Here is a 13,064-nt window from a genome sequence, read left to right on the forward strand (position 1 = left end):
ATTTACATCCCATCTGCATCTCCGGGCGATAACATTCGGTCCGTAGTTCTTTTTCTTCCCGACCTCAACGACGTGCACGGTTACTACTGCTCCCTGCTCTCATTAGAGCCAGCCAAGCGTCTGCTAATTGCGGCCTTGCCGCCTCCTCGCGAATTGATAAGTGGAGCAGGCAAAGCTGCAGTTTCTCTCCGAATTGTCACCCGCTGTCAAAAATAAATTGAATCGAATTAACATAACAATGACAGTTCGGGGATCCCTGGATTTATACGTTCTCTTTCACTTTTTTCTTACAATTTACCTAATCCAAGTCGAATGTCGTCGCGAAAACGACGGAGAAAACATCGGAGGGGCGATCAACTGTCTACACGATGAAAAAGTTTTAGGGGTTGAGAATTCCGATTGAAATTATATAGGTATATTATATATCTATATCTACGATGCGTTGGGCTTTTAAAGACGCGTTAGCCTACTTCCGGTAATATTATATACTATATAGATGATTTATTGTTACCGGCTCAAGTTTCTGCCCCCAGCGTGTTTGTAATATTGATATCGATTTCTCTAACTGCGGGTTTCGCTCGAAGGGTGCAATAATTTCGTTTGAAATAAATTCCTCGAATAGGTATATTCGCCACGTGATGTCTTCATTAAGGGGGCAGTTTTCTCGTAGTTGTAAATATTCAAAGACTTCTCCAAGCAAACTTGTAGAAGCACTTCGAACCAGAGTATAAAAATCTATGATATTTCAGGCGGTGCGAAACGAAGTGCAGAAGAGATTGCCAAAGGAATGGGGCGAGGAGGAGAAAGCTCAGCTTGCGGAGATCTGGGAGGTGGTGAAGGACGACAACGGTAGGTTTTTCAGTCACATCGCGGGTCTGCGAATGCGAATTGCATTAACGAGCTCCTCTTCTCCTCTCCGTAGATCCGATCGATATGATATACACAGAGCTGAGGGTGAAACGACCAAAGTCAAAGATCAAAGATAAGCTACTCGAGTTGGGACTGGCCAAGGATCGCAAGGAGCTACGGAAGAAACGCATCCTGAAAAACGTCTCCGGTGAGTCTAAGTGACGGTTGATTTTCTCCCACCCAGAAGAGCAAAAACGAACCTAACCAAACCTGCTGCATCCAATCTAAAGCCCAAATCCTAAATCCTAAATCCAACCCGACTCCTCTTTCCATTCAATTTCATTCGCGTCTCTTACTTCCGCGCAACGGTCGCGGCTCTATTCGACTGTCTTGTTCAATCAATTCTCCCGTAACCTGATTGTCAAGGATTGCGTGGAATGAACCAACTTCCGTCAGGGATGAAAAAGAATAAAGGGTGTTGAGGAAAGATGGAGAGGTATACAGAGAAGGAAGGGAACAAAACCGGGGTCACTGCCGATCAATTTACAGACGACGTGGAGTGCAGGGTGCGTTCCCTCGTCCGTTATACACACCCCGGTGCGCCTCGTGCTTCTTACTGCTACCGGCCGCATCTCTTCGGTATTTCTCACTTATTCTACCGGAAATAACCTCTTCCTTGTACTTCTGCAGAATAATAATCTCCGTCGCTTTATGTGGTACCGATAACCAACGAAAATCGTTTAAGTCGAGAAGAATTTTTACCTGTACATTATGTGCTTCGATTCCGTGCTTCCCGATGGAGAAAAAACAAAACTAGCAAGGTGTACACTGCGTGCCTACTTGCCGGGTGAAAAGAAGGAGGGAGAATTTCATTTCGTTGTAAATATCGATGTTTGACAGCTGCCTTTGCTTGTTTGGGTAGGATATTTTAATTAATTATGAAGCGTGGCCGTATTGTAATCGATACCGTAGGGGAGGCGAAAAATAATGAGCATTGTTGAAAAAAAAAGTAACCATCGAAAGTAAAGCGCCTGCACTTGAATAAAACTCATCTGGCAATGAGAAGTTGGGTAGAGAGTTGTTCGAATTTTGCCCGGAGAGGCTCTTTGCACCCCTTGGCGGCAGCTCCAGGAGCGATTCTTGTTGCGTCGCGTCGTTCTCTGGATCGGTGTTATTTCGTCCCCCAGCCTCCGCCTCGTTTCTTAAGTGACTCAATTTGAATATTTCATTACAACGTACGCAAATGGCTCTTATGCTCACCTCCGATGCCTTTGTCCATACCTTGACGGTTATATCGCTGGCACACCTAAGTGCACAGCTATACTCGCACTATAAATATGTTATATGGGATATGGGGACACGCACCCTAGCTATTCGTATGTACCCTCTCAAGCCTTAGGATGCGATCGAGTTATTCCCTCGGCAGCCGAGTATTCGGTTGCGCGATATCTAAATTTGTAGTTCTCTATTTCATTTCCTTTCCTCCCTTTGTTTCTCTCTGGCTGTGTATTTACTTTTTTCTTAAAAGGCAACTGCAAAATTTCAAACTCTTAAGTTAAAACTTATTGTACCTTTTATTTTTCTCGTTTTAACGGGCGGAATTTTTCTCATCCGATTGAAACTTTTTCCACCAAAGGGTATGCACGTATACATGTATATTGTATATTCTAACCCCGGACCGTTAACCGTTTCTTCTTATCGTGGCCGTAATTCGTCTGTGGCTACCAGCTAGTCTTATCGAGCTACGAATAAAGAAAGTTTTCCTCGATTTTGCAATCGCTGGAGCAAGTGATCGACGAATTTCTTTCAAATCTTTTGTTCAACGAGGGTACACTGCCCCGCCCTTGAAGCGATAAGCGTCGATTGAATCCAAGAGAAATTGAGATCAGGTTTTAAGAGCGCCAGACTGTTTTTATCCAAGCTTCGGGATTTGTTTCAGATGCTGGACGTATTCAATTTCTTAAATTCTATCTTTTTTTTCCCCCCTCTTCTCGTCTTTCAGGTTGACATAAACGAGACGTGCCGGAATAAGGGGAATATAATTAATCGCCCAAATGTCAGTTAGAGTCAACCGATCATCCTCCACGACGAACCGCTGGATGGATGGCGTTGGCGAAACGCTCTCATTCCTTCTTTTTCCTCACCCGCCAAAATGAAATTCTTCCAAGCATTCTTCTTCGACACAGTTTACACGGCTCTTGTCTCGAAGTACTGTGTATTTCCTCGTTTTTTTTCCTTCTTTCCTGCCGATCGTCCTTTCTTCCAAGTTCATTTCCCCCCACACCCCGCGTGAAATTTTCCCGGAAACGTCACTGTTTATTATATATATATTTGATTCATTCATTTCATCTTCACTTGGTGAACGCGTGTTGCGCCAATAGCTCCAAGCGAGCAAGATCATTTCTACGTCTTTGGTATTTGAACTATTCGAACGCGGGTCTCCCTCGGGTGGTTAAGCGCTCAGAGGATCTCCCTCTCCTTCTCGTCATAGCTGCCACTTACCTCTTTCCACCGTCGTGGAAGGGCTGTCTGGCCCACCCTGAGCATCTCGAGCACCCTGCACACCCGTCAACCGCGAGCCATTATCTAAACCGGCATTCGGGGCTTATTTATCGAACCGGTGAACTTTTGACGTGCGGCGACGATATATCGGCGCGGTGCTAATCGGACTCCCTTATCCTACGGTGGGAAAGAGAGAGTGGGAACGGAAGAGAGGGAAGGAAAAAGTAATTGAATTTTCCTCTTCCTCGAAGTAATACTTTATATGACACTTTTTACGTGTGAGAGAGAGAGAGGGGCAAACTTTGATGCGATAATGAATGCCCGTGTCCTCGTGCCGTGTATACGGATACCAAAGCTGAAACAAATTTGGAAATTCAGAATTTCGTATTGCTATGTTTTTCAATAATCAATCAACTATCACGATATAGGCTACAAATTACGTTATTTCGGATACGAACTTTCATCCTGATTGGAAAATTTTCGGTCTGTAAAATTTTTATAATTCTCGATATGAAAGTTTTCCACAACTAGTGGGTGAGTGAAATTGACGGGATGCAGATGATTTATGGCTAAAGAGGGCATACTCGAGTAACTGGGTAGGTACAATATTAATGGTTAGAGTTGGAGTTAAGTGGTAAATTATGGAACTCCGTTTTTTTTTCTTGTACTTCTCAATGAATGTTTTTGTGTGGATCGAATTTGCACGGGACCGAGGACGCTTGGAATTTTTGGTACTAATAAATTTCCCCTTCTCTACGCGGGGCAGAGAGACGGTAGATCACGTTCATACCAGCATCCGTCTTTAGTCTTTCGTAATATTCTAGTAACTCGATTTAACGTTACACAGAAATCTCTCTGAGCCCCCGTCCACCTTTCTGCTATATGTTTAATCTTTCAGAGATATTTCCAAGAGATCTTAAAGAGATACCCTGTACTGTACCTTGGAAACCATATTCTCTCTCTCTCTTTTCGTATCTTGAGGTCGGATTCGATTTAGTATAATATACAGTCGTGCCTGCCGTGGCAAAATAAAGATAAATCAGTCAAGTAGGCATGGAAGCTGGAATTTAAGTGGTTGGAATTTGCCGCTCAGAAAAAAATGCTGCCGAACCCCCGACCTTATCCATTACATGTGTCTCTACAGTGATTGAATCAACTGGATAGATAGATGGATCAATTTTCTGGACGGAAAAATTTTCTATTACTGTGTAGCAAGTTAATTCTAGACGCATTGTATAAGTAACTCTGCCCAACGAAATCGACCCATTACCCAGTGTAGCGATCACAAAATGTGTTTTTTTAATATACATATTTTACCCTCCATTACCCTTGTTACATTTCGCATACTATTATCATCCTTCACCTGGTACTTATACGCATACATTCGAAAGGACTTATTCGCGAATCGAATTACATCACGGTCTTGAGTTTCGTATACATCAGGGATATTGTTTTTCGCTCCCATATCCAGTACATACTTGTTGCTATGCTTCAATGCATCGTATTACTGATATTATTGATAATACTGGTTCGCTGCCTTGATTTTAAATCGTTCGTTGAACACTTGAACCTCTCATCTGTATTGACGTGATATTTGATAGTAGTAAATACCTGTAAATCTCTTGCCATCGTGACATCAAACACTTTACGTAATCCAGGTAAATCCAGTGGCGGAACAAGGTCTGGAAGCGATTCGGAAAGCGACCGTGACGATGACGACGACTCCGCTGAATCCTTGACGAACGGTGTTATTCTGACAGCCCGGTCGAAACCCAAAAAGCGCGTGGTAATTCCGAAATCGAAGAAGCAGCCTAACATCGTTTACACCAACGCACAGCTAACTGGCCTCCTCAAAGACGTGATTGCGAAGAGTAAGAGTCCTGGTGTTACTTCTCACGCGAAGAAAACGGATACGACAGTGTTGTGCGTTTTCCTTTTTTTGTCTAGACGAGACGCAGGATGCCTTGGAGTGGCTGAAAGAGTCGCTTGAGGACGTTCTCGAGGATCGCGACGAAGAATCGAACGAAGGCGTCCCGTTGGTACCGGTAACCGACTTTGCAAACGCGGCCATGGACTCTCCGAGTTTTCAACGGCTTCTACGCGCCCTGGGAATCGAGCCACCCGCCGACGAACAAGAAACTTACTGGCGCATTCCGTCCAACATGCTAAGTTCCACCATCCGAAAGCGAATCGAGCTCATTGCTGACGCTCTGGATGGTAAACTCGTCGACGAAGGTTCGTTTCAGTTCGCCGAACCGTTTTTGCCGACCTCTAGGTGAATCCCCTTTAACATTTTTATACTTTTTCATCTTCATCCTTTTTATTCAGAGACACCCGAACCCGTCGCTCTGGAGCCGGTCAATGAAGAGGACGACAGCGCTGACGAAGGTGGTGACGTCTTTGAGAGCGTAAAAAAATTTTTTGCCCCAAAGTCCAACAGTTACGAAGGTTTGTCAGACCGAACGCAGCGTCACTTTCAGTATCTAGGCAACAAAATATCAACGCATGTATGGGATGCCTTTCAATGATAATCACTTTGTACCCAACGCAGTACAAGATTCGCCTCCGAATAGCAGTGGGAATGACTTAGGCAAAATAGCAAGGAAAGGGACCGTCTCGGGACCAGAGGAACACGAAACTCAGGAAGTGGTTAGTCTCGACAGCAACAGCGTAGCTACGGTCGGTGAGTAAGATTGGAAGTGTTACCCTCGGGTCAGGCATTTACCTTAGTGAAACCGGGACACGTTCTTTTCATTTGCCGATCTTTCGTAAGGACAGTAGAAGGATTGTTTTCTCGTTAGAAACCCAGTCCCAGTGCGATCGATAATTAACGAGTGAATTAAAAAGCTCGTAAAGAACAGTTGTCTGGTATAAACCTCGATGGGTCGATTAAACATTCGCAATTAAACTAACAAGTCACATTGTTTCGACTGTAACAGCGATGGTAATGATGATGACGTTCTCTGCGTAACGGTAAAGCAATCAAATTTCAGATGATGGGTGGAACAGAACAAACAACAGTCGTATCAAAGCTTCGATTCTGGATTCAGATTCGGAAGTTGAAGTAAGCGAGGAACGGGAAGAAACAATCATTTCGGGTAATGTCTATACTTTTAATGTGAAATATTTCGTGTGAAAAACCACCGAGTTGAGTAGAACTCTGACAATATTCCCATTACCAGTTTACTCGTCCGTGGTACAATTACTAATAATCGACTATGTTTTTGCCCGGTGTCAGACGAAGCCAAGCGAGTTAGATCCGATAATTCGGATACGGAGTCACCTGCGGTAAAAAAACGTCGTTTGGTGGACAGCGACGACGAGATGGACGAAGGTACGGCTCAGGAGCCAAAGCCGCAGCGGCAAATCATGATTAGTGATGATGAGGACTAGTTCGGTTTCAAAATGTTAATTCAATAACGCTATCGGTCGTTAAATAAAATTCATTTCTTCAGATCCCTCCTGCCCGTCCATTGACCGCACGCCGTCCCGTTTCCATTGCAACCCATCTGAGTTTCACCCTCGAAGGCTGCTGCCATCTTACGACTTTTTTCTAGGCAAGTGGACTCGGCTGATGTTCGCTACCGCGGGATAAATCGGGCGATAATCTATACCCGATGAAATATTGGTGAAGAGAAATTGAGCAAGTCAGCCAGTACGTAAGTAAGTACCAATCAGTACATGAAGATGCACAGGTGTCAGCCTCGCCAGATATGTACCGTGATTCCCTTATTCCCATACACCGTACGATCGCGGTCGGTGCTTTTCGTCAAAGATTACAAGATCCTCATTCAGGTGGGTAACGTCGTGACCGTAAGAGTCCCGCTCGCCCGGGTACGTTGGATTTAGCCGTTAAGGGTATCGAGGGAAAAACAGTTCCCGAAAGGCGTCCACATTTCGCCAAAGACCCACAAGGCGAACATATCGGCCAGGAGGCGGTACCGACGCTGCTCTCGTCTCGATCCTCGCTCCGGCTACTCTGCGTCCTCATGATTGCCCGATACTTGGTTAGCCAGCGCGGATGACTTTGCGTCTTTTGATGGGCAGGTGAGTGGCTCCGTTGCGGGTGTCAATGATACACCGTCTCGTAGTCCAGGCCTCAGGGCCGACGGAGATGACGCTGAAGACGCTTTGGTGGAGGGCGAACTTCTACGTGATTCACACGTGACGCATACCGATCTCTGCCTTAGAGAGCCCGCATCCCGCGGATTCTGAATCAGGAGATTAGGAAGCTTGAGGAGCCCAAAGGTTGGCTGTGTCTCGTCCCTCTGCCTAGGGTCGCGGTGTGCAGCGCGTTTAAACATCCGTAGATCCCCACTCCGACTTCGATACTGAGTTGTAACGTAGAATCTACTCATCACTGAGGATCTACTTGGAGAAAAGGCGTGACGATGACACTGGACCGGGTAAGTAGGCGCCAATAACGGGCGAGAGACAACCACGTGCATTCGGCAGTCGCCTACAAAGTATCAGGCGCTCAGCAAAGCATTGGAGCTCAGCTCGACCCCCTCTTGACTCATACTCTCCTGATCAAAGCGCGGGTTTCGTACACGGTTGTGGGTGGCCCTCGGCCGGCCGACCAGCGATTCAGACGCGTGGGGGAGTCTGATTGTGAGAATCTTTCCATTCGGGTAACAAAATAAATCACAAGTCATCACGATTTTGCGTCTGCTTCATGTTCGCTTGCCAGAGCCCAGAACTGTTCTAGGATAATCGATTATTTCGGATTACTTAGAGAAAAATCCGTCTCGGTATTCGATCGTGACTATCTATATCTATATCTTGGGTAATTATGAAATGTGTAGTAACATACGCGCGATTTTCTATCTTTAACACTTGACAATTAATCTACGCTCCACGTTTCTGCACGTTCCATTTCGGACTCTTCGTTGTAGCCGCTTCACTCCATCTATCGGGGATTGGGTTGCCTGCGCTGATGGAGTTGGACTGGAAGGTAATAAGTTAGTTATTAACTTTATAACGAGGAACGTGATTTTGTGAGTCGTATATTTCAAGGCTTTGTCAACAGTCGGTCAGTAGGCATGCTGGACTCTTTTAAGCTTTGAGAAGTTTCAACCAATAAACTTACCAAATTACACTCTTACATTAATCCATGTCGCTAATTTCTTTTCAATGAACTTAAAATAATTTTTACCAAGGACAAAATGCTTCAGATAATAATCAACAAACGTGCGTTTTCGTGATCATAAATATACAGTAACTATTTTACATTCATACTTGGTACATGTTTTACATCACTCTCGAAGCCTAGCCGAAGGAAGGCAGATCTGTAAAAAGCCATGCTACACACCTGAAACTTCCCTTTCTCCGACAAACGCTACGACGAGTACCATACCTGGTTATATTAGAGGTTGGATCGTTCCCCGTCGCGTCGATGCGCGAGGCGCCGATGCCGTGGCAAAGCCAGAGCAGATCCGGGTGCGTCGAAATAGGTGATCACGCACGCCAAGTGCGCACCGGGTGCGCGAGTCATCTGCGGCGCGTCGCCTTTTTACCAGGATACCAGTACACGCGAGAAGCCGTTCCGTAAGCTATGAAACGAACGAGCGCTTGCGCTTGTACCTCTATCTTTTCCTCATGCGATCACTGCTGCCGTTGGGCTGGCTTCGGGCCGACCAGCCACTCTCGACTTCCACTTATTGCCGCTACGCTCGACCCACCCTGGCGATTTTCACTGGCTCCCTTGCAATAGTAGCGACATGTACGGCGTAGCCATTCTTAATTCACACTCTGATATCTGGCGCTACGTCTATTACGCCGAGTTTACTTTGGGTTTATAATGACCTATACGCTAGTAGACTTTCCGAACTTAGATTATGATCCGAATTTTTTTTCGTCTTTTTTCTATTCCGCGCCGACTTCTCGGAGCACCGCTGAATATGAAAATGCAGCTCCGACCACCTAGAATATCCGTTACATCACAATTTAACCTGGTTCTTTGCGATGCATTTTGATAGCATAAAGTGATTGCAATCATTCACTTACTGCACGATAAGTTCGTAACGAAAGAACGTAGAAAGGCCCACCGGTTAATTGAACGTGCCGTTGAGCTCTGACCATTATTTCACGCACTATAAATCCGATAGATTTTCTGTCAGATGCAGAGTTTTTTTCATCGTCAGTCACAGATTCCCAACCAGAGCTGTAAGTCGAATCGCTGATTTTCAGTCCCTAGGAGTAATTAAACACCAATTACTCTCAGAAGTGTACGTGTTGCGTTAGGCAGTGATTAGCATGAATGCATACCAATGTCGTCATGTGATCGGCGTAGTAACAAAAAAAGAATAGCTGAGCAAAGCAAGAGCTGATATATTCCACCATACTCCAAATTTTTGTCACGTTTGCAACATCCCCCTAAGTAAAAGATCGCAACATATAATCAACGCTTCCTTGGAAACCGTTTGTTTAATCGTTTACCTTCAGCTTCATAGTCATTACTTCGAAGGAGACCAAACAAAGTATGCCGATGGTTCCGATACACTGAACGAACATCACTGGGCTGGTGACTTTTTGCAAGCCAGCCAAAAATCTGTAAAAATTTCAAGTCATTTCCTGCAATCAACCTCGAACAATTTTGCCCGTCGAAGCGAAAATCTTCACTGCAACAGCAGAAGTTTTGCAAGCATAGCTAAGTAGAGTTCCAATGTATCAAAGCCGTTAGCTAACCATACAAAATTCTAGCTGTTGTAACAACTTTTGTTTCTATGTGACTATGTTGGAACTAAAATTTAATGTTTTTGTTTCTTCCGCGTATCTTCTAATACAAGATTAAAAACTCACGCCAAAATAGCATCGTGATGATTCTTGCTACGGACTAGTTTATTCCGAAGCAAGACACACGTCAGCTTCTTTTTCTCCGAAGATGTCATGGTTGGATAGCTATGCGGCTTGTGTACCAATGCATAATTTAGGTAGCCCAATTGGGCGCATATCATTATCACCAACGTCAGGAACATTATATCATACGCGACACTTCCTATGCTGGAAGCAAGACCGCCCAAAACTTGAATCAAGTAAACGTATCCGTAGACTTCGACCCGATTCAGATCCCACGGACTCCAGCTCTCGTACGGCAGAGTTCTGTCTCTCATCGCCAAACTGACGTCTACTCTACTCAGTTTCCACTTGAAGAACAACGGGTTTAGGCACCAGTGAATGATCCCGTAGGTGACACCTATGACCCAGACGTAACTGAATCGCACGGAAATCTTTCGCGCGGCATTCATTTCCTTCCGAAGTTGCGAATAGTCTAGAAATTGAACGAGTCAGTGAGAAAATTCCCTTTCTTCGAATTCGAACGGTCTTACCTTCGTCCGTTTCGTTATTTCCCAGGCTGAGATGATAGCAATCCTCGAGTAGTCCAACGAGCTGCATGACATCCCGAACTCTCCATGCCAAGTAGATCCACTTGACGAATCCGATCAAGTGAAGCCACAAGGTACTGGCACAGGATACAGCAGTCGCAAGATCCGGAGCTATCCGAAGTTTCATCATCTCTGAAAATCCGAGCATGAAGTTGCACGTCAGGAACACCGCCGTGCTTGAAACTATCAACATGCTTTGCCACTTCGACGAGTTGGCGTCCAATTCCCACATTCGGAATAATTTCAACAAGCGTTTAGTGTGGTCAAAGTATCGACCAAAAGGCACGTCGAGCTTTTCGGCTCTTTTCCTCCCAGCTTCCATTGCATTGCGGATATCGCACCTGCCTCCGGCGTTGAATTCTTCCATTTCAGTAAAAGCTTTCATCGGATCAAAGAACGTGCGAAAAAACGGAGCGATACATCCACAGGGTGATTGTATCGCGTGAAAAGAAACGCCGCCGAGCGTCGAAGAACCGGGTTTCGCGTGTCGGTCGCGCGCTGCGGACGAGAGGTGAGAGACGCGGGTACCGAGAGTCCGGGAGGCGACTACCCGGGGGATGACGTAACCCGTGTAATTGTCGACTGTACACAGGCCCGGAGAGCAGCGATGACGGGAGCTGGCTGGCCCACGTACCGGCTTACGTACACGAGCACAGAGACGTCGAGGGCGAGGACCCCGCGACCAGGATGTCCTCGCTTTCTTCTCTCCTCCTCGCCCTATCTCTCTTCTCTGATGCTTCAAAGATCGAGGACTGCAGCGATAGCCACTTGACCCGTTCGAAGCAGCGACTTGATTTTCACTTGAACTTCAGACTTCTGGAACTAATAGATGTGTTGCGAAGTCAGGCGTTATATTCTGTACCATCTTCAGTGATGGGTACTTACCGCATCTCTGAGACTGGCTAGACCGCGCTTTTTGCGAAGAACTATCATAATGGATTCTTTAATCACCCATGACCTGGAGATACGGGCTATAGATAATGCACGAGCGAAACACGTACTCTGTAATTAGACCGTGTTCACGTTGCAACTTTGACTCATGGCAACTGTTCAATTAGTAACGAGAAAATACCAAGTGCCATTTATTAGTATATTTAGATCGGATTGTGTTGTTGCAATTGCCGGGTCAGTTTCTAGGCCGCTTTCATTATTCTTTCGCCTGAGCATTTATGTTCACATTCCGAACGCACATCGGCAACGAAGTGGATTTAATTATACAGATCAATTCGCGCTTTGTAAAAGTTTCTCTCGGGATGTTAGAATCAGCGAAACGGAATGGTATTCGCGGTACGGGAATGCTTTAATCAAAGGGCAGATCATCAATTAGCTTCTGTTATCAATTTGCTAGGGAATTTTCAAACAAGTACGCGTGCATGTACGATGCAGAAATGTGCAGCTGACGTGTGTGCTAACTAGGATTGCAATTTCCCAACTTGATAGTGAACCGAATCCGAACCGAATGACATTCAATCGTGTTTGAAAAACTTGCGCGTATTTTTCCTAGCCAATTTAATGGACATGAGAACCTAGGTACACGTTGAATAATCAGAGATCCACAATCATTCTGCTGCGGAAAAATAAATGAAAAATAAATATATACTGCAGATAAGGGGTCAGCGAGCAGTTTCTTCGACTAACGTGCAGCTGCACCGGTAGCCTCGCTCCCTGTAGCTCGCGGCTAAGGAGTAAGGAATAGCCGGATCCAGCCATCCGCCATGTTGGTGGGGGACTCGATTTTCGGGAGTATCGAACGTTGCCCTCCTCTTCCTCTCTCCTCCTCCTAAGCCAGCATTTTGCGTCATCCCGCGCAGCGAACAACGAACGAACTCCACGTGGCTGATGGTGCCCTGAAGCCGACGTTGTCCAAAGCGTTGCCAAAATTCGGCAGTGATTGATGGTTCTTAAAGCGGGCTAACTTGCCCCGCGGTCCGTGGCGCTGAACATGGAGCCTCTGCAAACGGTATACCTCATTATAAACCAAGCACGTCTCTTATAGTCGTATTCCTTGGGTCCGTCTTTCCTTCACGTCCGGTATAGCAATATCAGAGGTTCTCCGTTGCACGAAGTGAGGAGGCATTCATGGACCCACCGCAATGAGCACCTGTTCTATCCTCCCATCTCACTTTGAAGATTTTCCTCTCCTCCTCTCCCGGCCATCGATCCACTATTACGGTTACGCGATCTGATTAGTCGAGACTTCGAATCTTTCGGAGTATCATTAATTAAGACGATTAACAGAAAAATCAGATTATCCGATGTGAAAACAATAAACGCCGAGAAAAACCGTATGAATATAATAGCAAGTTGGACAAGTAAAGCACCATTATA

The 13,064-nt window shown here is 45.5% G+C and overlaps 3 protein-coding genes across 6 annotated transcripts in view; 2 read left to right on the forward strand and 1 right to left on the reverse strand.

Moving 5' to 3' along the window:
- Positions 1–6,807, forward strand: part of timeout (circadian regulator timeout) — an 88,060-nt gene extending 81,253 nt beyond the window's left edge. The window contains exons 20-27 of the mRNA XM_046620603.2: positions 750–849; positions 923–1,057; positions 5,010–5,222; positions 5,299–5,586; positions 5,680–5,799; positions 5,903–6,034; positions 6,345–6,449; positions 6,590–6,807. Coding sequence (XP_046476559.1) covers positions 750–849; positions 923–1,057; positions 5,010–5,222; positions 5,299–5,586; positions 5,680–5,799; positions 5,903–6,034; positions 6,345–6,449; positions 6,590–6,744 — 1,248 coding nt within the window. The 3' untranslated portion in view covers positions 6,745–6,807. The remainder of the gene's footprint in view (positions 1–749; positions 850–922; positions 1,058–5,009; positions 5,223–5,298; positions 5,587–5,679; positions 5,800–5,902; positions 6,035–6,344; positions 6,450–6,589) is intronic.
- LOC124216358 (odorant receptor 85c-like) lies at positions 5,655–11,725 on the reverse strand. 3 transcript variants are annotated; one of them, XR_006882590.2, is made up of 7 exons: positions 10,680–11,606; positions 10,153–10,621; positions 9,790–9,901; positions 9,619–9,726; positions 9,358–9,543; positions 8,708–9,273; positions 5,655–5,834 (listed from the first exon to the last, which is right to left on the reverse strand). XR_006882590.2 is itself a non-coding variant. In XM_046620787.1 (7 exons), exons 2-7 carry the CDS (start codon positions 11,119–11,121, stop codon positions 9,217–9,219), a joined length of 1,374 nt encoding a protein of 457 aa, XP_046476743.1. In that variant the 5' UTR covers positions 11,122–11,558; positions 11,622–11,725; the 3' UTR covers positions 8,342–9,216. The 3 variants fall into 3 exon arrangements, 1 of the variants encoding a protein (XP_046476743.1); XR_006882586.2 differs by lacking the exon at positions 5,655–5,834 and adding an exon at positions 7,875–8,298 and having other exon boundaries at positions 10,680–11,191; XM_046620787.1 differs by lacking the exon at positions 5,655–5,834 and adding an exon at positions 11,622–11,725 and having other exon boundaries at positions 8,342–9,273; positions 10,680–11,558.
- LOC124216319 (EGFR adapter protein) overlaps positions 8,273–13,064 on the forward strand; it is a 136,273-nt gene continuing 131,481 nt past the window's right edge. Inside the window, exon 1 of one of the 2 annotated variants that reach the window (XM_069136373.1) lies at positions 8,273–8,305. In XM_069136373.1, the coding sequence (XP_068992474.1) occupies positions 8,288–8,305 (18 nt within the window). In that variant the 5' untranslated portion in view covers positions 8,273–8,287. The remainder of the gene's footprint in view (positions 8,306–13,064) is intronic. The other variant, XM_069136383.1, reaches the window with a different exon arrangement.

This window comes from Neodiprion pinetum, chromosome 1 (genome assembly GCF_021155775.2).
Source record: "Neodiprion pinetum isolate iyNeoPine1 chromosome 1, iyNeoPine1.2, whole genome shotgun sequence".
Lineage (NCBI taxonomy): Eukaryota > Metazoa > Arthropoda > Insecta > Hymenoptera > Diprionidae > Neodiprion > Neodiprion pinetum.

Coding starts and splice junctions, on each gene's coding strand:
- LOC124216358 (XM_046620787.1), bottom strand. CDS start 11,121: ATGAAAGCTTTTACTGAAATGGAAGAATTCAACGCCGGAGGCAGGTGC. Junction 10,622..10,679: donor AAATAACGAAACGGACGAAG/GTAAGACCGTTC, acceptor TTCAATTTCTAG/ACTATTCGCAACTTCGGAAG. Junction 9,274..9,357: donor CGTTACGAACTTATCGTGCA/GTAAGTGAATGA, acceptor CGGATATTCTAG/GTGGTCGGAGCTGCATTTTC.